This window comes from Haliotis asinina, chromosome 5, assembly GCF_037392515.1.
Source record: "Haliotis asinina isolate JCU_RB_2024 chromosome 5, JCU_Hal_asi_v2, whole genome shotgun sequence".
Lineage (NCBI taxonomy): Eukaryota > Metazoa > Mollusca > Gastropoda > Lepetellida > Haliotidae > Haliotis > Haliotis asinina.
Window position 1 is genome coordinate 48,509,423 of NC_090284.1, and position 27,154 is coordinate 48,536,576.

General features: G+C 41.5%; 1 protein-coding gene across 1 annotated transcript; it reads left to right on the plus strand.

Annotated features, from left to right (window-relative positions):
• The first annotated feature begins 9,163 nt into the window (after positions 1-9,163).
• On the plus strand, positions 9,164-23,323 carry LOC137283894 (RYamide receptor-like). Its single transcript, XM_067815569.1, has 4 exons — positions 9,164-9,392; positions 21,851-21,979; positions 22,350-22,756; positions 23,063-23,323. The coding sequence occupies exons 1-4, from the start codon at positions 9,164-9,166 to the stop codon at positions 23,321-23,323; spliced, it is 1,026 nt and encodes a 341-aa protein (XP_067671670.1).
• Positions 23,324-27,154: the final 3,831 nt, after the last annotated feature.

Below are 27,154 nucleotides of genomic sequence, written 5' to 3' on the forward strand. Positions count from 1 at the left end.
TGTTTGTCCATAATAAATCATTCCTTCTGATTTAAAATTGTGTAACTTGGTAGGCTGATGGTTTCTGCCACAGGCTCCCACAGTTGACAAGATCTGTGTTTGTGACCCCAATAATATAGAAGGCATTTACTACATGCCAGCAGGGTAGAGTGAGTGAGCATGGGTTTATACCACCCTTCCAATATTCCTGCAATATCATGTCAGGAGACAAAAGAAACGGGTATCACAGATTGTACCCATGTGGGAATTGCACCTATAGGTTTACGAGCGAGAAAACTAGGCTACCCCAACAGGATACAGGGGAACCATCACTTGTAACTGTAGTGTGCCTGACTCACCCGTGTATATTGCATCTGTGACATGTTATATTTGAGATTACACTTTCTCAGTAAAGTGTTGATTCTAGTTCTTTTGTTGGGTTGAGTCCCATCAGGGATTCAAACTCACACACTCAAAGTCGGGCACCTAATTCACCAACACAAAAGTCAGCCACCTCACAACTTTCTAACTGACTTTGTGTATTTATTGCATCTGTGTCCTGCGTGCAAAGGGAAACTGCTGGAAAAATATATTTGGATATCTCCCCTTCATAAAAACAAAGAGACTTGATGAAGTAAACTTGTGACAATATCTGACAGTTTGCGGGTTCACCAGGGTTGAGACATGATGTCAAGTTTGAATTCTGATGTGTCATACTTGATAAGCTTAGCTATTTTATGTTCTTTCATCACTTCAACTCTGTAATCTTAATGCTCATTCCGTGTTGAATTGTAGGTCTGTATCAATCTGCTCTCCACATCTGTGATTGTTGTAAGATCATTATAAAGTTAGAAAAGTTAGGAAATTTTTAGAGCCAAGGATAATTTGAAGAAGCAGGGCTTGATCCACTAGATTTTGTAGCACAATGGTGTATCATAAGTCCATAAAAATCTACAAAGTTAGCTTGGTCGTAACATTATCGCCATGTTGAGGATTAGGATCCAGGTCCATTTTGTACCCATGAATCCCTGTACCAGAGCTTCCTGTGTGCTTGAACTCAGAATACATTTATACCAGTTATTGTTCTTTTGAAATTTCTCTCAGTATCAGTGTATCAATGTGTAAACATAATTGTATCAGTGATACAGGACGTTGAAGCAGCATATTCTCAAGGGTCATTTCCATACACAAGTCAGGTTTGTGAATGTGTTTTACCAGTATATAGACTACTGCTTAGTCTCTGAATCTATAATTTGATTGTAACAAACAAACCCATTTTAATAGAAAAGGAGCTTTATTTGCTTCATTTAAAGCTTTAGCACTGCAGAGAGGGCAAAGCAGTAGGCAAAATACTAGCAATTTGGTTCCGGGACTGTGAGACAGACTAACCAGTACAGTCCTCTCTGTCAAACTCAGAATCTGTCTTTCTTGGATTGTTGTATATGCAGCAACAGTTGTAATTGTATTGGCAGTTTCAAGTATGTGCGGGCCCTTATGGCCGTCAGTAAATTATATGTCAGTTTGCAACTGGAATGTTTCCCCAATTTGTCCTTCAGTAATGTTTGGGAATCATCCACGATCCATCATATCACAGTAAAATATCTGCCGACCAACATGTCATTTCTTCAACCTCTTGACCAGGGAATAATTCCAGCCTTCAGGCATTGATGTAGGAAACTTCTGTGTATCTCAGACTGCTGTCTAATTTAGACATTTTAGTCAGTCCCAACCCGGTCCAAATTAGACAGTGTGCTCTGTATTATAACTACATATGGTGTTTCGCACAAGTTCAGAAAACATTTTGTTTTTGTAATAATAATACACTACTTTTAATAAGGATAGTGTTTGTTGTACCATGAAGAAAAAGTTGAAAAAGTATATTTTGCAAAAAAATAGGTTGGCCCATACGAAATCTTTCAGAAAAAAACAAGCTATCATAATTTGGTTTACTACTTTAAGTTTAACAGGATGCATGTGCTTTTGAAAGAGGTGTATTTTGTTACCTCAAAAAGGTTACCTTCTTTTGAAACATGAAACTCAGAAATCAGACTTGTATAAGCTCAACAGGAATAGTTATTTTGCGTTAAGAAGCAGTGTCATCATATCTGTAACAATATTTCCTTTAAATACAAATGATTATGACATCCGTAAATCAGTTCCCAGATGAACCTTCTCTAAATATTTATTGGTCTTCCCTATTAGTTCAGCAGGTGTGCTGCGCTGCGCTGCGTCCATAACGCATGCGCAGTGAATAGGTTCGCTTGAAACGGTATGCATGCCCAGAGTATGAGATCGTGAGCACAGGGATTTGTATCGCTTAGAAACAGCGCTCGAAAGACATATATGTGTATAGACCCTACCCTAGTACTATATAAAAGGAAAGGGATGTAACGAAGAAACCACCCCCTGTTCGATCAAAGTTACATGTCACCGCGTAAAATATTTTTAAGGCAACGTCGAGGCCAACGGATCGAACGCTAGATGATTTCCCTACAAAACGAGCCATAAATGGCCACAATCGGATCATTATTTCAAAAGTTATACTCCACGAATCATCGAAAACAGCTACCTCCGCAATTTCACGCCAAAATCATGGATCACCAAATACGGCGAAAACTCACCTTTTAAATTAGTTTATTAATTCCAGACACGTTGACAGCACCAGCGCTGGGCTGGATTCGATCGGCTGCGGCATTCCGTGGGTCGGAAAACTTATTGCAACACCTACATGTCATTTTCTCGACAGTAAGCAAACATTTTCACCAAAATCGCTGGCAAACCTACTCACATGTCGGCCATACGTGACCTTGACATTCATTGAACTGAGCAGATCCGCGCAAACAGATTCGGGCCATCCGATTGGTGGGAAATAAAATATACAGTGGCAGTGGCCAGTCGGATGGCCCGAGTCTGTTTGCGCGGATCTGCTCAGTTCAATGAATGTCAAGGTCACGTATGGCCGACATGTGAGTAGGTTTGCCAGCGATTTTGGTGAAAATGTTTGCTTACTGTCGAGAAAATGACATGTAGGTGTTGCAATAAGTTTTCCGACCCACGGAATGCCGCAGCCGATCGAATCCAGCCCAGCGCTGGTGCTGTCAACGTGTCTGGAATTAATAAACTAATTTAAAAGGTGAGTTTTCGCCGTATTTGGTGATCCATGATTTTGGCGTGAAATTGCGGAGGTAGCTGTTTTCGATGATTCGTGGAGTATAACTTTTGAAATAATGATCCGATTGTGGCCATTTATGGCTCGTTTTGTAGGGAAATCATCTAGCGTTCGATCCGTTGGCCTCGACGTTGCCTTAAAAATATTTTACGCGGTGACATGTAACTTTGATCGAACAGGGGGTGGTTTCTTCGTTACATCCCTTTCCTTTTATATAGTACTAGGGTAGGGTCTATACACATATATGTCTTTCGAGCGCTGTTTCTAAGCGATACAAATCCCTGTGGTTACTAGTACTCCGACATGTCCACTTACTATGTTAAAGAGGTACCTTGAAGCAGCAGATATTGCAGAGTCTTCTGAAGATTACATATTCAGTCTAAGTAAACTTAGTCTCAGTGTATTTCGTTACACTCCACCACTGAGTGGATTGCTGGTGTACCAGACTGCAGACAGACTATTTAAAAGACACGGTCGTTGGACTTCGGAGACAGCTAAAGACGGTTACGTGAAAGACGATATAAATTCGTTACTCCTAGTGTCAGCGAATTTGGGGATTTGATTGTTTTGGGTGTGGCATTTGTTGGAAGTAAATTTGGTTTTGCATCAACAGGTCGGTTCTTTTATATCGAGGTGCGGTAGACAACACCCTGCATTACTTAGTATGTTGTACTTGGTAAATAATTTATGTTCCTTTGAACGAAGCGAATCAGAACATAAATAAATTTATCTAGGGTAAATACGGTAGTCAAAGCCGACCACCGTGGATGCAGGCGTTGCACGAGAAGTCGTGCTTGTTTATTCACGTGATAGAAGGTTACAAGGTGGGATGAAGAAATTGTTTCGTCACTCGAGGTTGCTCAGGCGAATAGCTTTGCCTTGGTTTTCATGTTTTTTATTTGGGGGAAAAGGCCAGTGGGCTGCGTTAAGCCCCAGGGCTGTATTGGTAATGTCGGTCACTGGGCGGTGTTCAGCCACTGGGCCGTATTGGTAATGTAGGCCACTGGGCCGTGTTAAGCCAGTGGGCTGTATTGGTAATGTAGGCCAATATGCCGTGTTAAGCCACTGGGCTGTATTGGTAATGTATGTGACTGTGCCGTGTTAAGCCACTGGGCTGTATTGGTAATGTATGTGACTGTGCCGTGTTAAGTTTCAGGGCTGTATTGGTAATGTAAGCCATTGGGCTATATTGGTAATATAGGTCACTGTGCCGTGTTAAGCCAGTGAGCTGTATTGGTAATGTAGGCCAATGTGCCGTGTTAAGCCACTGGGCTGTATGGGTAATGTATGCGACTGTGCCGTGTTAAGTTTCAGGGCTGTATTGGTAATGTAAGCCACTGGGCTATATTGGTAATGTAGGCCAATGTGCCGTGTTACGCCATTGGGCTGTATTGGTAATGTAGGCCACTAGGTCGTGTTTAGCCACTGGGCTGTATTGTAATGTAGGCCACTGTGCCATGTTAAGCCAGTGGGCTGTATTGGTAATGTAGGCCAATGTGCCGTGTTAAGCCACTGGGCTGTATTGGTAATGTAGGCCAATGTGCCGTGTTAAGCCGGTGGGCTGTATTGGTAATGTAGGCCACTGTGCCGTGTTAAGCCACTGGGCTGTATTGGTAATGTAGGTCACTGTGCCGTGTTAAGCCGGTGGGCTGTATTGGTAATGTAGGCCACTGTGCCGTGTGAAGCCGGTGGGCTGTATTGGTAATGTAGGCCAATGTGCCGTGTGAAGCCGGTGGGCTGTATTGGTAATGTAGGCCACTGTGCCGTGTTAAGCCACTGGGCTGTATTGGTAATGTAGGCCACTGTGCCGTGTTAAGCCGGTGGGCTGTATTGGTAATGTAAGCCACTATACATTTAGGACTATGGACAGTGTGTTACGGAGGTATGACATATGGTGCCGTTTCACTGAGGATGAGCAGAGGTCAAAAGAAGGAAATGCCGTCTGTACACAGGGACTGCTGAGAGGCATACAGTCAAGGACCCAAAAGCGACGAATCTTATGGAGCGGAACGATCACTGTTATAAGTTACGTATACTTCATGTTCAGACAGGCAATTCTTGTGTAGGCTCAAACGTGTTGTAACGCCTGTTGCTACTTGCAAAAGTTTAAGGTTGATTGTTTGTATTGAATTGATTGAATACGTAGTAAATCAGAGGTTCATTTTTTCACTTGGGTACGTCTGTCATCTTTAAAGCTAATATCGTTATTGATGAAGTTTCAATAATAATTGGTTTCTGTGCACCTTATTTCAGAATTCGAAGCAGTTCAGATCGGGACTGATGTATCTTGGATGTGTACAAGGCCGTGGTTTAAACAGATACATCTACCAGGTGGAGATGATAATGCTTCTTCGCTATTCTCAAGGACTGTATCATAACGGGCGTTCATCTTTAGCAGATTCCAGGATATATGTTGTGTGGAGACCTGGCTTTACAGCTGTGGTTTTGTTTACTACTTAAAGCTATCCAGTTGGATTGCGTATGGAGGATGCTTGCAGACGTTCGCGTTTGTCGTATGCCGTCGTCTACGATACGGTTTGATGTGCTCTGGCATTGAAAATTTTGAAATAAACCTACTCGCTCTCGAGGCACAGTAGACAGCACCCTGTATTACGAGTATATTGTACTTGGTAAATAATTTGCGTTCGTTTGAGCGAAGCGAAATAGAACATAACCCTTATGCTGTTCATCACTGGCTTGACAACGGTGTTAAAACTTGCACCGAAACGTTGCTCTCGGAGAAGTTGTTCATCTATAGATTGTTATCCTTCCTTACTGCCCCAAGTTCTAAATGCCCCTCAAAAACTTATAGTCTTACTAACACCAGTGTTATGTGCATGATGGCGATTTGTATAGACTTTATAAGGTACAAAGTCCACGATAAACTGGTCAAATTATTTAATCATGACGCTCTCCAAATACGTCAATTACATGTACCCCACAAGGTCGCACTATTACTTGCAGAGTTGTGTCACATAGACGAGGTGGCAATTCTAAATTGATATTCCATATCATGGTTTGCTGCCAGTCTCCGTCCTCGCGTTCCACATTGTACTCATATGGCGGAATCGAAGCGGGGTCTTCGGTGTGAGGAGGAAGCGCTTTCACCCCCAGGAACCCCTAGCCTAGTGGTTAAAGCGATCTCTCGTTGCGCCGAAGACCCGGGGTCGATTCCCCACATGGGTACAATGAGAAGCCCATTTCTGATGTCATCCGTTGATATTGATGGAATATTGCTAAGAACGATGTAAACCCACTCATTCACTATTTTCGAACCTGGTCCAGCTCAATGACAATGTTCTGTCAAGCGGACGCCCACGTTCTGTTGGACAATCATGTCGACCACTCAGCGATGTTGATACGCCATTCTCCGGATCCAAACATCCATCTTGGTAGTTATCACGGAAACAGCCATCATTAATAAGCACCCTCAGTTAGACTCCAAAAGAGAACTTCTTGTTGAGTGGATGATAACGTGTCTGATTCAGATATCGATCCTGACCCAAATATCGATCCTGACCCAGTCATTGCTGCTAGGACGGTGAATTCAGATTAACTCACTCCCTTTCATCTTAACAATACGCCCAAAATAGTTGCACGTAGCGCCTACGATGGAAGAAAAAGAAACCATTTCAGGGTAGTGTCATTCGATGAACAGCGTAATTAGAGTACATTGCGACAAAGCTAGTCCTATAGTGATAATAGTAATAGTAATAATAATAGTAATCACCCGAACCCTCTCTGCTGCATTTCAGTCTTAGTCTGTAACACATAATAATAACTATCAGAAGGATCATGTCCCCCACCCTCGGTCCCCTCTTAATCGTTTATATATGCTAATCAATCAGGTAGATCGAGGTTTAGAGGCTCTACATGATCTAAGTTTATTATGCTCTTTTCAACACATTTACGTGATTCTCTGGTGATGCATGTCAAGACTCATGATGAAAGCAAGGCATTCTATGGCAATTTTAAACGTGCCACTGTTGCAGGACAGATTCTGAAATTTGAGGTTGTTGATGTGATGTACTACTGGATGGTACAGCGATGGGAGTAAACCAGGTGAAGCCCTTCACCAAGTCTACCCAGATTCTGGCATTTGTTGAGAAGCTTTCTGAGAATCCAGTGCATCGTGCATATATGCAGTGTGTGGAAACGAATAGCAATCTTACCGAATCCTTCGCCACGATGAAGTCGACTGGTCTTAAATGTGAAACAGAGGACATCATTTTTGTTGCCCAAGACCATGCATTCACTTCCCACTTGTAATCGCCAAAATGTGATTCAATAATAAGACATTTACATGGAATTTCGATTAGACTGCCCAACACCTTGTCAGTGGACGTCTTAACTTGGCACAAACAGTATGTGTTAGATGGTATAATGGCATGGCTCGTTGCTTCTACTACCGTTTTCGCCATGCCTGTGGCGTTGACTCCTAGGTCCATCCACGGTACGATCGTGAACATGTCGAGTGGACATGGAAATCATTCTTTGAACCTTCTTTGGAATAGATCCATGTACACCTTCAGAGGAATTCCTGCCAACAATTTTGCAGTGCTGATGACTGAAGTTGTGTGACGTTAAAAAGACGGTGGTTCTCCTGATACTGACACAAACTTTCATAAATCACAGAGGTATCAATAGCTGAGCGCAATGTCAACATCTTGGGTAACCGCCGACAGCTGCATTAATATCCCTCGGCCATCTGTCATTATCATATAAAATCGACCAGTGGACCTTTCTTATATGACATTGACATTGACACCAAGCTAGTCTCGCTGCTTCCTGCTCTGGTTATAACAATGAACGTCTGATTGGTCTTCTTACACTACAACCGACCGACTTGGGCGATTTCGGGCCGTCCTGCTGCACACTCAGCGGTGTGGAGCCCACATCGTTTTTATCATGTCCCTTGGCATGAAAGGGTGAAGCCTTTTGATTCTGAGAAGGACTTAATCCTTCCTAGTTTGTCAGGCGTTGTCGACCTAAACGCCAACGGCCCTTAATGTCATTTGCTTCTTGATGTATTCTGGCTGAGAGTCGACTGATGACAACCATCTCTTGCAATGGCCCTCAATGACGGCATTGGCACACTAATCACATGAATATCAACATGTCATCTTTGAGCAGTTGTACGTTGAGGAGGCCCCACCTGTGCTTATACCAACAGTGAAGTCACTTCATTTCCAAGTTACCTAGCAGATACAACAGTTTTATCAAACTCGAGACATGCGGGTACACATACTGCACGTATGTACATGCTTGCAAAGTGAAAGTACTTGCTTTCAACGTGGAACTAAATACGTAAATAGACATAATTATTATATGTACAAACATGCGCATATATGTGGGTCAGATAATAGGTGGTGCGATCCATTCTTATCGATTTGTATATAGTGCATTAAGAACAGGACTATTGGATTTACAAGATTGATGAAACGCAAACGATGAAGCCAATGATAAAACAGATGTTGGAGAAAAATTAAGGGGAAATGGGTCAGTTTATCCCATTCTCTTGAAATGTTTCATGAATGACTTCATATAGGACTTTCCCATATGCATATGCATTGGCTAGAGGTATGCTCGCAAAATGGAACACCCCCTGCTGTTTTGAATGGTAATACTATAGTAATCATTTAACGTCATTTCCCAAAGAGCGGCGTTAAGCCCAGTTGACTCACTAACTCGTTACAGATGATGCATGTTTCTTACTCTGTCCCAAGACACTGACTGACAACATTTTTCTTTTCTGACGCGGTACAATCCTCACCATTACAATGTAAATCGATTATCAGATACACTGTGTACGTGTGTCCCCTACTCACTGCACGGCTGTGTCGTCAAACCATGAGTCCTCAAACATGGAGCCGTGTTTGAAACCCCACTCATCTGCGCATTCACATGTGGATATACGGACATGACACAAACTGACAGAACGACACGTTTCATTCTTAAATGCCATGCACAACTGGATGATTTGAAGTGCCAGAAGATGTTTGTGTAAATACTGCGATGCCGTTAGGGAACCTGGAGATCGCGTTTATAGCGCTCACTGGGGTGGTGCTGTTGTTTTCGGTGTCCAGTAACACATTGGTCATAGTGTTGGTCATCAAAAACCCCAAACTGAGGAACGTCACCAACCTCTTCATCTGCAACCTCGCCATCAGCGACATTCTGCTGGCCGGCTTCGTTCTACCGCAGAATCTACATGACGTTTCTCATCCAGCAGATTACTATGAAGGTAGGCCCTTACACGTATATAGAACCATCTCCTCGTTTAAACGTCGCTCATGTGGACATGCTTCAAAATGATCCTACGTGAAGTCGTGTATGTTAAAAGAATCTGAATAGCATCATATGGAGACTAGTTATCTAGTAAATGGGTTGAAATTCGTTTTAGTTGAATTTGCGCTTTGTAAAGAAAGTAGGCTTTCTATAACATGTTACTGTCTGGGTGTTGTGGGTGTATGTTGTGTGTGTCAGAGTCAGACACATAATCGTAGAATTATTGTGATTATTGTCTTCAGACTTGTATTTAGTTGAAATCGCTGTAATAGGTCTCGTTTCAACTGAAATACTGATACAAACATCGTCCAACCCATTGCATTCACTCACTAACACGAGGCTGTTTGGATGCTTGATCAAATAATTGTGTAATATTTATCATGAAGTTCAAAACGCGTTTGGTTAGTAGACTAGTTTATATTTCAACGATGTTTAAGTAAAGGTTAGAGTTTAGACTTTGTGGTATTACTGGCCTATAGTGAGATCGTAATGTTTTAGATTCAGAATTTAGACCACATATCGATAACGATTTAGACACAGACCTAAAACTTTCTTGTTTTAACGTCTTTACAGTAATACTGTAAGATGGAATACATTGTAAGATAAGACAGGAAAAAACTTTGAAGGATATGAATTCCATCGATCATGATGGCCATTTTGTTCGTCACCTTTGCTCAGTGGCAAAGTGATCACTCAGAGAATGATCGTAGAAATCAAGTGGCATTTATGTACGGAATACACAAATTTTGGTTGTTATGACTTACTAGCTATTCCCAACACTTCACTGAACAAGTATTGTTTAACGCCACATCCAAATTAATTATATCTATGCCACGTATCTCGGTGGCGGTGGGGTAGCCTAGAGGTTTAAGCGTTCGCTCATCACGCCAAAGACTCAGGTTTGATTCCCAACAGGGGTACAATGTATGAAGCCCATTTCTTGTGTCCCCCGCACTCATTCATGAGTCTCGGCACCAAGAAACGTTGGCTGGTTTGCTGTTTAACGCCGCACTCAACAATACTCCAACTCTTTGGCAGTGGCCTGTAAGTAATCGGGTTTTGGACCAAACAATCCAGTGATCAAGAACATGGACATAGATATATGCAATTTCGATACCTCGTGTGTCAACTAAGTCAGCAAGCCTGACCACCCGATCGCCTCATACGACATGCATGTTTTGCCGAAGGACAATTCTAGCCCGGACCTTGAGGGGTTGCACCAAACAATAAGGGCTGACAAGAATCGATGGGTTTTATATTGATCGCTTTGGTCAAGATTGTTTAAGTGCATCCGTAGCATTTACTAGTTACGTGGTCAAGTTACTGGTCAAGTAGCGAGTTTTGTTCTCACTTTTCTGTAGTGGAGATGTAAAAGACGACTTTCAGTACTTGACGTGACTCAGTGTACATTCCTCCAGCATTATTCCAGCAAACGAGAAACCAGAAGTCAGAATTGGGCTTCACACACTTTGTGAAAGATTCAGGTGGTATCATTCTGTCTTCCCGGATACTAATTGCTTTCATCAAGTATTGCCTTATAGGCCTCCTGGCCCTTTACTTTCAAGTCAGCCTTCCAGGCCAAACTGGAGTGATGGGTTTGTTATTGCAGTTCTGAACATTTCTTTCACTTCCCAAATGTTCTCTTTTACAATAATCAAATTATTGATTGTTAATCTGTTTTACGAAGGAAATGGCATGTTTTTTACTGTAACAGATCTATACAGGATAAGAGTTTCTCCTTCAGATTAGACATGTGTTCTCGCTAAACAAATATAAGAAGTCTCCCTATTAGCGTGATATTACGTTATGATTTCCAATCATTCAACCTTGACATTATTGACACAAGGTTTTCCAATACGAGCTTTACGGCAGATCTTGCACCGACGCCATAAACATTTTAATTAGAAGAGGACATCCATAGTCGAGTAGTCGAGTAGTCGAGTAGTGTCAAAACAATCTCGGCTCTCTTTTTTACATTACATATCATCATTTCAGAATTTATTGTTCTTCGGTTGGAGCTATGAATAGATGTTTTTGAAAGGGGATTTCACCACCATAAAACTTGCACCGTAAAGATCGAGGAAACTGCTATCTGATTTAGCAATGTCTATTCATTGGTTGATGTCACATAAACATGGGATGAAGATGCGATGATGTCCAGCTGTCGAGATGCCCTTCTCTTTGGTCCTGGGATAAAGGTTGGCATCATCAACACCCTTGTTGCTCTTGACACCCTTTTCGCACTTTGTGCCGTATCGACTGGAAATAAACTGGCTTTAGATGTAGGTGAAGCCGTGTTGTCGTTAGATGTAGGTGAAGCCTTGTTGTAATATATAGCAATGTCCTATTATTATTACAGAAAGGCGTCTTTCGGTCCGTCAGTTGATTGGCTAGTTTGATTTGAGGACCGTGGATCAGGTGTACCGATGTACGGCTTCAGGCAATAAGCTCATATTTTCGTAGAAATAATTAGGGCATGCTCGCTCCTTTCACAAACACCTGCTGTCATTTTATAGAATTCGTTAAGGAATGCGAATCCTCACTGATTTAACAGTGACCCATTCACACATTTTGCCTTTTTCATTGAGTGGAAACTGTTAAGGTGGAATCTGTTGAATAAACTTGTCAAGTCAAAACATTAATTACAGAACAGTCTCGTTTCTTGTTTACCGGGTTCCGTCTTATTGCAAAACTTAGTGCGGTTACATAAATGGTAACTGGCTGCATAAATATTAATCGGTATGATTTGATACGTCTAAACACGTAAATTGCAACACTACGGTCCTTCTAATCCTTCCTTGTAAACACGTCGTGCAGCGTGCTCTGTCGTACAGCAAGCTCTGACAAACGGAAATCTGGAAATCATGGAAATCTCCAAACGAGGCTCTACCGCAAGAAAACTTAGGCAGTCTAGTTCGGAACTGATATTACGCCAATCTCATTGTGCTTTAAAAAAACTACACTAAATAAGCGCAAAAAACATAACAGGTGAGCCAGATACATTATGAATCATTTTACGACCTCATCAAAAAGGGTCAGTCTGTGAATTTTTAGTTAAGGCATGCTGTCTAAACCTCGATATAAAATATAGAAATACGGTGTTATCAAAATTTAAAATTAAAATTCATTTGTAAATATCATTTTCTTATGAAACAAGGAACTGGAATTCAGTGTAACCAGAGATGTTTGTGGTGTCTATTTTCACTTTCACACGAGAAATTTCGGATCGATTGAAAAGTAGGTCATTGTCAGAATAGGTCATTGGGACTCATGTTTCGGTATGTGTTCACCAATGACAGACCAACGCTTATCCTGGGTTGCCCCGTGAAGATCTGGATTAGAAATGGTGTTCAGCAACACATGTTTGCCATGAAAGGCGACTGTCGTAAGAGGCAACTAACGGGATCGGGTGGCCAGGCTCGCTGACTTGTTTGTATCCCAAATACGTATATCAATGCTCATGATGCTGATCACTGGATTGTCTGGTCCAGACTCGATTATTTACAGGCCGCTGGGATATTGCTGAGTGTAGTGTTAAACAAACGACCAATCGAAAGACATTGTTGGTTTCCCACACTCAGTGATGCAATCAGTTTTTCTTTCTTGCTACTTTCAAACAACGATTCAAAGACCGTGCTTTACAAGATTGTTCATGCTTTATATATTTACCCAAAGATTCATTCTTCATCCATTTAAACAAAGATCTAATCTTGAAACTCTTCAAACGTTTAATATTTATTTCACACTTGAAATACCTACAAAATATTCATAGTTGATACATATTCTTGTTACGTATTTCATTGAAGCACAGACCCGTAGTGATACATTATAAAGGTTCATACTTAATGCATGTAAAAAGCAAATTATGATTTAATACATTTAAACAAAGAATCATACTTGAAACAAATGAGATTCAAACTTGATACTTTGAAAACAGATTCATATGCGATGCAGTAAAAATAACTCAAACTTGTTACATTCACAGACAGAGATATATACTCAAAAGGGTTTTACTGTCTCCACTCGTCTCGATCGAATACGAGTACAGCAATGAAGAGTCATCAGCTGCCCGTTTCAGCTGGTTCCAGCTGGCAGAATCTGCAGTTACGCATTTGTGACGTCATTCTAACTTTACGTCACAATATGATTTGAATGACGTCACCACTGTTGATGACACAACAAAACGATTGTTTGCGATAGCGTACAGTCTTGCAGTTTCCGGGAATCAAATACCATTTGATCATGTTTTTCAATCAATCAGATTACAAAACACAGTGACTTTTGGTTTACAATTATGTATAGAAGTCCATTGACGATGTTATAAGGATACATCCATGAAATATGAAATTTCTTTTGAACTAGCCAGACAGTATGGTATTAATCTAGTTATCAAGATCAGTATTTTTATAACCTCATTGTAATAACATGTTGGTCGACCTCCACTATTAGTTCTGTGATCAACTAACGATTTTGGCGGGTGGTCAAAGTGGTTAGCCTTTGCTTGTCTTACAGAAGGCAGAGGTTCGATTCTCAGCGTGAAAATATATTGTGAAGCAATGAAATTACTTGAATGTTGTTAGTGGCTCCATACGTCAATACTTTCTCACTGGCGGCTTTATATTATAAGATTATTACGACTGGTGATAGTGATTTCATAAACACATGCAGTGTCATCGTACCGCATGATGACACTCACTGGATTGTCTTTCTTTAGCAGAGAGTTTTTAAGGATGTCGATAGGGTTTTGGTCGCTTGTAAGTTTCAGTCATTGCCTTAATAGTACATCCCCACCCCCAAATACCTCGAATTGGGATAAATAGATAATCTCACCTACATGTCTGTTGAAATAAATTATGTCAACACGAGCTGATGAAGGTACAGATATCTGAGGGTTGCCGAGCCAAGGCTATTTTAGTATACAGATCTCCCAGATACTTGGAATTTGGATAAATAAATAACTAGTGCTGAAAAGGTATATCTGGAACGTTTCAAATCAGGTGTTTGCATTTCAAACTGTTTAGCAGTCACCGACTGCCAGCTGGGTCGAGCCTTGTGAAACGAAGATCATGTGATCATTCACACAGTTATAGCCTTATATGAAAACCTTGTCACATCCACGGTCAGTCTCAACTGAAATCAGAATAAACTATACAATTCACACTACATAACGAGAGTGGTTTACTAATCAGTATAGAAAAGTGACTGTACCAGGTGTTCGCGAAAATGATAAAGTTTGTAACAGTGTCGCCTAAATATCAAAAGGTTTCTCTCGATAGACCCGACTCGTTCATAATTCGGTAATTACAAAAACTGCATTTGAACGGTACTTCAAAGACCATCAAAGATAACTGGACAACAAAGAATGGCGTCATGGACCATTGTTGACGTGATCGATAATGTTGTGTTCACACTATTATGATTCACGCCACTAATGAAATCGTGGACTTAACCGCGGACAAATCGTGATAATCCTGTCAGATCTCGAGGTCATTAGTGGCAGTCGCGTTGATCGTAGAAAAGAATTTGGACAGTTTAAAAATGTTCTTCGGTTAACACAATTATTTTTCAATCGTGATCATCGTATCAAATCGTATTGCATCGTAACAATGCTCGTCATATCCTATCTAATCTGACTTTCTTATCGTGTTAATCGGAATCGATCGTGGACAGACAAACACCACAATGCATGGTTGTGGGTTGTAGTGTCCACTCTGTAGTTCAAGTAACATGAAGTCGATGGTCAGTCGGGCTGTATGTATACCTGTCGGGGTCTAGTCGTAGCTCAGATCGTGTTCAGCCTCGATCGTGATTGTGAAAGACATCGTATCCTATTGCAACAGAGCGTATCGGTTCGGGATGAACGTATCCGAACGCACCTGCACGTACTAGATCGTCCCAAATCGAGGACCTTGATTGTAATGATCGTTTCAGATCGCGACCGAATGCGATCGTATTTGAACGGGAGACCAGATCGTGACAGATCATGTAACCTTAATTGACCATTCGTGCCAATTTCGCATCCAAGCGCAAAAAATCGCACCAGAACACATCGACTCGACTCGCCTCTTAAACAAACCTAAAATGACCCTTTTCGCGTGCGCCTGGTGTCACCACAGATTTGGGCGGTTGGGTAGTCATGTGGTTAACGTGTTCACGACGAAGATCCCGGTTTGATTCCCCACATGGATATACTGTGTAAAGCCCATTTCTGCTGCTCACCTCTGTGAATATTGCTGGAATATTCCTAAAAGTGGCGTAAAACTCACTGTTAACGAAATGTTACTGTCTTCTGTAGTGTAATCTCTTCATCTTATCAACATCAAGATGCTCCAGTTTTGTCATGTTAAAATGGAATGATTTGAGACGCGAAATGAAAATGCTGCCTAATGGCGCCCTGGTTCTTTTGGAAGGTGATAAGCCCTAAGTGTACCTCTTTACTAATCCATTAACAGATAATTGAGAATCCGTATGAAATGGAAACTTGCAATCCTATGAATTAGTGACACCGCTGGATTCTCGAGGAAGGACATTCAATACTGTTTGACGCCTAGTGGAGGCAGATGCTGCAAACTCATCATTATTTCCCGCTGACGTTCTATATATGTTCCATGGCCAAACGGAAATTAACAGTTTAGAGTTCCACAAAACGTATTATTATGGCATAAACTGATGATTGACATCGTATCTCTCTCTCTTCCGCGCCATTTCATGTTTAAATACGTCACTTGCTAGACGCACCGTGCATTTGTACAATATGAACCCCAACAGAACATCGTTCTTGAAATTGGAGAGACATTGGAACAGCGGATTCCTGGAAACAGCGGAAACTGATAGTAGATGTAAAATCCGTCCTATACTTACAAAAATTTACAAACTTTGTAAATACGTGCTTTACATTTTAGAAAATCCATGCTATATTTACCCAAAAATATACCAACTTTGTAAATACCAACTTTACATTGTAAATATTAATTATACATGTTGCAAATGATTTTTTTCTTGTCTTATATCTATGTAGGTCGTAGTCGTCTGGAGATATTGTGTTGATAATGGGCATGACGTTGTCCAGTGGTCTCGAGGGGAATACGGGTTGATTAGCTCCCCCTGTTGGTTACTTAATAGTCACCGACCCCGAAGACCAACATTGAAGAACACCTGAACGAGCACCACAATAGGGCAATGATTCACATCATTTATTTTTCACTTTCATCGAAAGACAGCAGATAACAAAATTACAAAAAAGAAACCAAAACAAAACATGAAAACAAATACATTTTCTGACTAGGGGAGTATGTGAAATGAATTGAAAGGAGTGTCCGACATTTCCGGTGATGTCACACTTGATGACTTTATCACAGCAGACAATGGCATTGTCATTACTGAACGCCCCTCTGATGACGACATCGTGAAGGCCATTTCCGATCAGCCCGACGGAATATCCCGAGTTGATTCGGAATGCGATGATGACGACACGAACAATGATGAAACAGACCAGGCAACACCTTCATTCGCACAAGCCAATATGGCCCTACAAACTTTAAACAACTTTCTTGTGTCATAGAAGACAGCTGTTTTCTTTCAATTCGCTTGCCGACTTAAATGAGGCTGTGGGGCGTATGCAGTTGGCCAAGCGTGCACAGAGTAAGATCACTGACTTTGTAGTGAAAAGAACGTAATATGAATGCATGAATAAGCTGAGTAGGAATGTATTGTACTGTATAGTTTTATTGCTCTTTCAGTGGATGTTCTTGAATAGCAAACTACGGATAATAGGAACTAATTTCAGTGGTCCCTGGTAGTTCGTTATAAAGGTATTTTACTGTACAACCTTTAAAATTGTCACCCTTAGATCTATTTGGTTAGCAAATATCGAAAATGATTATATCCCTAACCCGCCATACAAAATGGCTGCATGTGCCTTTCAGACTCAACGCTTAACGTTTAAGGTCTTCGTTTTTTTCAGGGTATTGTACTGGTACAGTTCAGTTCCCGTGGATTCCATCGGCACAAAAGCAAAAGAAACGAAATTGCTCTTTTGAAAATATTTGTACCTTTAGTTCTACCAAAGCACGACAGTGCGACAACGGCTAAAAGTATTTTCTTTATAGCTGGTTTTCGAACGCAACAACGTCCATTCTGGAACTCCACTTGGTTGGGCGACGTCTTTGTTAATGAACTAAGCTCGTGGACAACCAATCAACGCTAAGAGCCTAAAGTCTGGGGTTACTTGGCAACGGACGTGTAATAGTTTTCAGGATTTTAAGAAATGCATTAGTGATAACAAGCGGATTTAGTCAATGGCACGAGTCTGTTCAGCGTCGCTGTGTTTATTTACGGGTCACAGAGACCATTACGGCAAACTCTATTCAGAGTGGACTCCATGTAGGATTAAATAACTTCCATCTGGCTTCAACACACATGCATAATGTTCAGCAGCTGACGATCAAGGGAATTAAGTGAGAACATTAACCCGCGAATTTGCATTACACAATGGGCATCTGTAAGGCACATGAATAGGATTTTATCATGAACAGTTTACTATGTGTCAGTAGGTGAACGTGAATCTCATGCATTTAGTTGTGCGCTGATCGCTCAGTTGTTTCGTGAGGTCAGTGATGAGGTCAGGCTGTCACAATAGTTAGTGGCCAAAGCTGTCGAATTTGACGCCTTAGCTAGTTCTTGATTTGTTGGGCGGTGGGATGGCCTAGTGGTTAAAGCGTTCGCTCGTCACACTGAAGTCCGGGTTCGATTGAACATAAATTCAGTGTGTATTCCGTCGTGATATTTCTGGTGTCCCCAGCCATGACATTACGAAATGACAGGAGGAATACACTCACTCACTGATGGTGATAACCCCAGATCTCGGTAAGTGAGTGAAGAATGGGTGACTGAGTATTTTGGTGTTAACCCGGCTTTAGCAATATTCCAGCAACATCACTGTTGACACCGGAAATGGGCTTCACACATTGTGCCCATGTTGGAAGTCGCACCCGGGTGTTTGGCGAGAGGAGCGGACGCTTTAACCTATAGGCTACCCCTTTCCCCTTCGGGAAGTCCTGTGGCTGAGTGGTACAGATCAGTTTTCGTGCCGACTAAGTCTCCTTAGGTTTGAATTGGAGATCTATATATTTTTTTTCGTGCCACTAAAACTTATTCAGGGTCAGATTTAAATACAAATTAGGGCCTCCCTTTAGGCAGGTGATATGTAACAGGTGATAGCATGACCGATTTCTAAAAGGTAAAGTGACAGATATGTGGAGGACATTTCCAAATTTGACGCAAATGCATGACGCAATTCTCAGTTTCACTTATGCTAAACGGACGTAGAAAGAAAGCAGATCCATTGTCCTTTGGGTTAATTCAAACAATGACATACATATTTAGAAAAAAACGTTTTGCTTTTAACTTTAAAGTCACAGACATTGAAAGCATTTCTGGAATATGATCCTCAAACGCTAGGTGTATACTTTCTTATGTTCGTCAGTTCAGTTTACTTTCGAATAAAACCCACTCTCGCAGCGTGAGGTGATCAGGTTCGTTTTACAATGGAACAAACCGCCCCCGGACATGCAACAGACCCCTGGATTCTACTCAAACTGTCGGTCGGAACTTGCAACGGCAACCGTATCTCTATGCTACTCCATTTAAACGATGCTGATATTGACCTGAGGCTACAATGAATATCGAGAGCTTCATGTTGTCATATCTTTTTTAGTTCCAACAACATTAGTAAATGCGCTGTTGCGTCTCTGGATTATCAAGTCCTACGAGCAATGATAATACGTGTCTTCGCGATAAGGTGCCACCATGCAAGTCTTCAGATCTTCTCTCCTTGGCCACTCGGCCACTGACCAGTACGTGTATGCCACAGCAACGAGATAACACCATGCTATTAGTCAGAGTGATTATCGTGTGCATCTCTTTGGATCCGACACAACCAGAGCGCAATTAGGATTATGTATACTTCAGCGATATTGCTATCAGTTATTTTACCAGAAGAGTAGCGGATTTTAGACGTGACCTTTCGTGATTAATTGGCACTGGGGCTGTAAGAATGTAGTTAATCTTTAGAAATGTGACATTTTTTACCAGATCCTACTTTTCGTACTTTTCTGTGAGTGTGTTATCTACGTCCGTGCGTGTTTGTTTCAGGGCTACAACAGACGCTCTCCGTCCCAAATTATACCGACAGGTAGCGAGACTAAAATTATAAATTTCAGGTTTAGCCCTAACTATGGTTTTTCAAAATTTGGAAATGGAGTAAGTATTTTGGCTTTCATAATGTATAACGTAACACCCCCGTATCTTGAGACGTTGTAACGACAAAAGACGTTAATAGATGACTGAAGCAACGCTGATAGGACATGTAAATCTCGAAACTTCCTATTTGTCTTCGTTACTAAAAAGCTGAAATAAGATCTTCATCAGTGCTAAGACAAAGAACAGCAAAACCAATCACTTTCTAAGCAATACACGTCCTTGGGCAGGCCGGATTGTTCAATTTTTCACGTTGGTCTAATTAATCGACACAATTTTATTTACTTCATGATATCATATGGCACGTCATTCGATAGTCAGGGATGTAGTTACCATAATAGAAAAAATCCTGGTCTGTTGCTTAAAAGGCTGGAGATCCCCAATACTATCTAAAAACAGGCAACATATCGGACTTACACGAAATAAATTGCCTTCTTATATATCTGATACATCCATAGTCTGATGTATGCTTACTTGATTTCTCCGGCAACATTTTACGCTTATGTGTTGTGTGATGCCCGTACATTTATCAGGTTGACAGTCTCATCAATTTGCAAACATAATCCATTATCTGACACTAGTCTGGACGGACCATGAAGACAAGAGATGAGATCTAAACGCTACCACCCATCACTAATCAAATACTAAGTAGACGGTAATTTCTTAGTCACTCACTGCTCCTTAAAAATGAGGGAACCGTGTGCCATTGGGACCATAGATGATTGAGAGGGAGAGAGAAATGACAGAGAGAGTGGGGTGGAGAGGGGTTGGGGGGGGGGGGGGGGAGAGATAATGAGGAGAGAGGACCAGCAACGGGGCATACTGCGATTACTTACTGGACGTTATTGCTTTGCATATGTTTGCGGAATAATACAATGGACTATCACTGGAAGTGATTTAACATAATTGTTGATATTTGGCAGAGACAAATGAATGCCAATATCATATACTTCACACCCTTCGAGTTTCGTTTTTGTCATTATATTGTGTGGTCGGCGATGGTATTCAACACAGCGTTAATAGAAATGAATTGAATTGAAAAGATGCTAATGCCTTATCACCCAACATTTTGTCAGTTTCAGAAAGGGGGAACACGAGTGGCTTCTTCGGTCAACAATATTCCTGATGATATACATGAACCAAGGCCCATGGAGCCAACCTCAGCAAACTATCATTTTTGCACCACACTTTTCACTTGCACCAAACACAGCACCATCGATATGTTCAAGGTATACGCTCCGATAAATCTCCACTCTACCCTGGATGCATCTGCCGCTCGGTCCGATGGATTCATTACCTCCCTTGGCTGGCATTTTATCCAATCAGGTGTCTACGCTGGGACTTTGGGAGTACCAATCACAATTCACTTCCGCTTTTTGAATTATCTAACGTTTGGAACTTGGCAACTCAAATCATACAGAGGTACTCTGATGGAGGTAGAATGAGTTCTTGCACATTTTCTAAAACTTTTGTCTGTATGACTTCCCCCAAATTTGAGTAGCACTGCGGACAAACCTTCGCAGCTGCGTCGGCCATTTTTGTTGACAGTGGCAAATTCGGTCGTAACGGCGGCTTAGCTGATTGGTTACTGCGAGAATGCGGAGCCAGCGAAGGGAGGTAAATAAATATATCGGACCGAGACACAAATGCCTTCATGGTATTGGAGATTTATCGATGCGTATACCCTGGAGATTATGGAGGATGCAAATATAGGTGGCATCTGTTCTACCACGTATCCCATCTCCCCACCCCCTCCCCCAGAGTGGAATGTGAGAGGAATTTGTGTTTTTAGCATACTGGTTTGGGTTCTCTCATGTTCTTAAGTGCTTAGCATGCCAGGAATAAGGTCCCACAACATTCTGATTATGCCACTGCATATAAGCTCACCAAACACCATAGTATCTACTGTCAGGTGTATGTTTGAAATGGATACTGTCCTTTTCTGTAACTTGTTCGAAACAATGGATATGTGCGGTCATGATGTTTTTAAAAATGGTATCTTTGCTTCAGGCATAATGTTTTGCCAATTTCGATTCCTTTCTACTATCTAGAGTCTTTTTTCATGAAAATAACATTGTTTTCTTTCAACACTTCAGGTAAAGATTATATTTCAGAGATTCCCATTGCAAATAATATATTAATGTCCATTTGTTTCAGGCATCGTGCTATGTAAGATAGCTAACGTCATGCCTGTCTTCTGTATCGTTGTGTCCATCTACAGTCTGGTCGCCATATCGTGTGAACGGCGAAAGGCCATCCTAATGCGGGTCGAACCTATGCGTCCAGGTACAGGACTAAGGCCAGTAAAAACTGCACTGAACCTAGACATTTCTGATAAAAGGCCAGATGTTTAACCCGACGAGTCAAAAAGTCATCAGAACATTCATGGCAGCAGTTGCAGATATACAGGGATGAAATAACGCATAACGTTAACATATACACGCATTCACATCTATTTATTATGACACTTGATGCAGGATCTTAATGTTCCCTCGTTTATGTTCTGTTCAGTTTGTGTTTACTCAGACACTAGAGGAAAGACAACTAAAAGATACAAGAACGTTTTCCATAATTATAAGAAATCTCTACCAAGGCAGGATCCTTTTCATAAAGCCATATGTGTTTATGACTGATGAAGAAATGCCATTTTGTGTAGGTCATGCAGCCTTAAAAATAATCCCAATCATCTGGATGGGAGCAGCTGTCCTAATCATTCCCACCGCGCTCGAGTACTCCGTCTACGTCAGCATCTCAGACGACGTCAACATCACTGCCACATCATGCGCGTCAGTCACCTTCTCCTCAGCTGCCTCCATCACCAACGGCTTCGTGCTGCTCTTGATGGCATATGTCATCCCTCTCATCTTCATCCTCGGCAACTACTGGCGAATAATCAACTTCCTCCGTGAGCACGGGCTGTGTGATAGATCTGGGCGGAGGAAAAGCACAGTCAGAGGGTTCTTCATCTACCGCCATCGGATGAAGATTGTCAAGATGCTTATCCTCGTGGCTGCTCTATTCGCCATATCGTGGCTGCCGTATTTCATACTTCTCATGTCACAGGCAAGGTTCTGTCTAGTTGCAAAAGTGGAGCCGATACCAGAATGTTTTCATATATACCTACAAAAATGTAAAATAAAGCCGGCACGGTGGGATAACCTTGATAGCCACGTCAAAGACCTGGGTTTAATCCCATGATGCAAGTGTAAAAAACAAAAACAGAAACTTCCTGTGAATCGTAAAAGTAGTTCCATAAGAATATTTAACACTTTTGCACAACTTTTAAAATTTGACAATTATACGAGTGAAAAATGTTTCTATTTTAACTGGTCTTATCATCAGCATGTTGATGATGTGTTTAATTTTCAGAAAATATCAGGAAGAGATGACCATATGTTTGTTGGGGGCCCGGTGAATATGATCAAGATATCACTGGCGTCGTTCAGCACTGTATACAACGTCGTTCTCTACGCCATCTACAACCGGAACTTCAGGGGAGCATTCATGAACATGTTTTACAATGCCAGCACTACTGACTACAGTGCGGCCTTCGGTTCAAGTAACAACCACAGTCGCAGTTCTGTTAGCCTCCCCCTGGCCGCAAGACCACCAATCGTCACTCAGATGTAGGCTGTTCCAACTGCACAAACGTACAGCTATTTGTATTTATTGTTATAAAACATGTCACAGTGTATTGTTGGCGTCACGTGGTTTCTTTTTATTGTGCTGTTGTTTGAATCTTCGTATAAATACGGCACCAACGTCGATCACTGGACGTAAATTTGTGTCTTTCTCGATTTCGTAGGTTACTTCAAATTGTATTTTATTTTATTTGTTGTTTTAAATCCGCATGCACACTCATAAATATTCCAGCTATATGGCGGTGATCTCTAAGTAATCGAGTCTGGTCTGGAAGATACATTTCATACTCGATGCATCAGCCAACATAAGCAGTCTTTTTTCACATTAGCTCATCAGTTTGTGTGTAAGCTTTACTGCAAAATAACTAACTAAACTTGGGACATTAAACTTTTAGGTGTAAACGAAGACCCTTTACGGATCTTTAGATTTTAACCCGAGTTCTATATAGATTATACTTCGGATTGTCAAACAAACCAAATAAAGGCCAGCAGTCTTAACACTCCCTAGGAATCATGTTCTAAATTAAAGACTCAGTTCAAAAAGGTGACAGGGAAAATGTGCCATCGATGATCTTACAATGTTTTCAATGAAATACATAGAATATCAGACTTTAAAATTGTAAGTCTGATTAAAATCCTACCTTTACCTGTGATGCGATAGGTCTCTGTGCGAGTGAGTGAGTTTAGCTTTGCGCCGCTTTTACCAGGATCCCTGTAGTATCATAGCGAGCGACACTATCGTATACATATCGAGCATCGAACCCAGGTCTTCGGTGTGATAAGAAAACGCTTTAACCACTTCCCCATCGCCCTCTTTCTCTGCGAAGATGCTTCTATAAGAGATGGTTATGGATCCGCGACAATATATTATTTAGGAGATAAACATCATGTGTTGGCCAATTTCCGGGTGTTAGTGAGTATTTGAAGAATGCATTTGGAACCGACGGCGTCAGTCGGAGGTTTCAAATGAAATATTCTCGTGCTTCAAATACTCAATAACACCCGGAAATTGGCCAACACATGATGTTTATCGACATTGTAAACAAAAAAGTAAACGGTCTACATCGACTATGGCTACAGCGGTGAAGTGTCATCAGCTGGAAGTTTCAGCTGCTTCCTTTGGTAACATCTGGAGTTGTTCATTTGTGACGTCATTCGAACTTTACGTCACAATATGATTTGAATGACGACAAAACAATTGTTTGCGATGTTTCTACGAGTCAATACGCAGTGGATAGTCTGTGCGGTGTCCTTAGATATTGATAGTTTGTGACACATGAACATTACAGCGTCAAGCAACACTCCTCAAACGACTTACCAATGATATTTTCGGGATCTGGAGATGACCCAGATCCTCAGTTAAAACGACGTTTCAAAATGCCTTCTCTCTGTGGCTCAAGTAATATCGTCATTGCACTTGAGAACCGGACAAGCATGTGGTACTGAGATCGTTAACAAGCTATAACATCTGAAAGATGAATCTGAGGAGGTAAACCAGCCAAGCTCCAACGTCAATCCTCCACACCACAAGGTAAACGAGACGGCATTATACGACTATATGGATTCCGTGTCCACGCACATCTGTCCACCGATCACGGCTTCGGATTTATATTGTATTTACGGTGTCCCATAATTGCTGCACAGACTTCATCGACGGCGGAAATGATGAATTGGTCTGTAGATAATACCTGTGTCCTCCTGGGTCTTCTGGTAACCTTTTCAACGTGACGAGGGGATATTCTGCATGAAGGCACACGAGTTGGAAATGAATGTACTTATCAAGAAAAGAAATGCACAATTGCTATTTGAAACACCGCGCATGAACGTTATATGACACGTGAATTAACTAATAATATGTGTGTTGAAATCATCAGTATAAGATAATATGTATTTCCTATCAATCTATATATAATAACAATACGGAAAGATAAGACTGTATTTCCTGAAAGTGACCTATAATAAATGCACTCGTAAAAGGCTATGGTTATTACTTCAAGTTGTCTGTTAGCAAATGACATGCGCACAATATACCTGGCCGAAACATGCTGGGAAACGTCGTCGATCGGAAGCGGAAGAGTAAGTGAGTGAGTTTAGTTTTACGCCGCACTCAGCAATATGGCGGCGGTCTGTAAATAATCGAGTCTGGACCAGACAATCCAGTGACCAACAACATGAGCATCGATCTGCACAATGACATCCAAGTCAGCGAGTCTGACCACCCGATCCCGTTAGCTGCCTCTGACGACACGCATAGTCGCTTTTTATGGCAAGCATTTGTTGCTGAAGGCCTATTCTACCCCGGGACCTTCACGGGTCTGGAAGCGGAAGAGACGTTTCTTAAAGGTATTCAATGTGTCTCAGAACACCATCTTAAGACTTTGGTGTCGGTACTAATTTGTACCAGGCTTAACCTATAGAATGAATAAAAATGGGTCCAGCTCTGGAATCACTGGGCAAGGTTAGACTGCTTCTAGATTGTAATCGTTGTGGGGCTCCTTTCACAAAGCAGCCTAAACCAAGGTTAACCTTAACTCCCATTCTTTGACACTGCTGTAAGGTTACCTAAGTCTAAGGTAGCCTTAGTCCACACAGTGGGAGTTAAGGTTAACCTTAGTAGAAGTTGCTTTGTGAAAGGAACCCCTGGATTGTAATCGGTTTGGTTTATTAAAGTGTGTGAGTGAAGGGCCGGGTCCGATTCCCTACATAACTACAATGTGCGAAACCCATTTCTGGGGTCCACCGCCATAATATTGGCGTAAACCTAAACTCACTCACTTTTGAGTGACACAAGTCATATCACTTTGACCTTTATCAGCATCCCTTCAAAGATCCTCCTATTTGATACGTGTCCACTGATTTCCTGGTGTCGTTTGTCATTAGTCGTCAAGTATTCCGTTTTCATTCCTAAAACTCGGGGCCGGTTCCCCACATGTGCATAGTGTAGCGGAGGTTGAATTTTGGTTTTGCTGTAGAGGTTGTCGTGATGGCCTATAATGTAACTGACGAACCCGTGGGTACCTGTCCTTGGGGCGAAGGAATCTGGGTAGGTCACGTGTGGATCAAAGTGTTTGACAATGGTTCTGTTGTCTTATAAAGGTGCTTCGTGATCAGGGGCGTGTAAATTTAACACCTGACTTCGTCTGAAGCTTGCGTCGCCTGTCTGCAATCGGCGCGTGTCCTTGTAACGTTGAGCTTCAGTCAGTAATGGCATGCTTTAACTTTTTAGTTTTCTGAGAGACAAGTAACTTTTTCAAAGTTATTCATTTCATGCTGGTGTTTTTGGTTGCCACACGCTCACACTTGGCTGCAGTTTCCCCACCTTTTCGGCATTATTTTTAATTGTTATATTTGATATTCATTTTGCATGTAAATATTTTAACCGATTATGTTACCTGTTTACAATACACACGTATGAACTCGTGAAGATCCGGGTTAGAATTGATCTTCAGCCTCCCAAGTTTGTCGTAAGAGGTGACAAACACGATCCGGTGGTTGGTCGTTGACTTTGTTGAAACGTCATCAGTTCCCACTTGCGTAGATCAATGCTCATGCTGTTGATCACTGGTTTGTCTGGTACGGATTCGACTACTTACAGACAGCCAGACAGACTATTTACTGAGCTAGAATACTGCTGAGTGTGAGGTTAAACAAAAACCAACCAAACGGTAACGCCAGAACCACGTCATCAAGATTTGTAAGATATAATCGACAATTGGACTTATGCATGTCCAGGCTGTGGGGAATTGCTGTATACACAAGGCAGTGAAGCATTGAGATAAGTCCTCACAAAAGAATAAAAGATGAAAAACAAAAAAATACA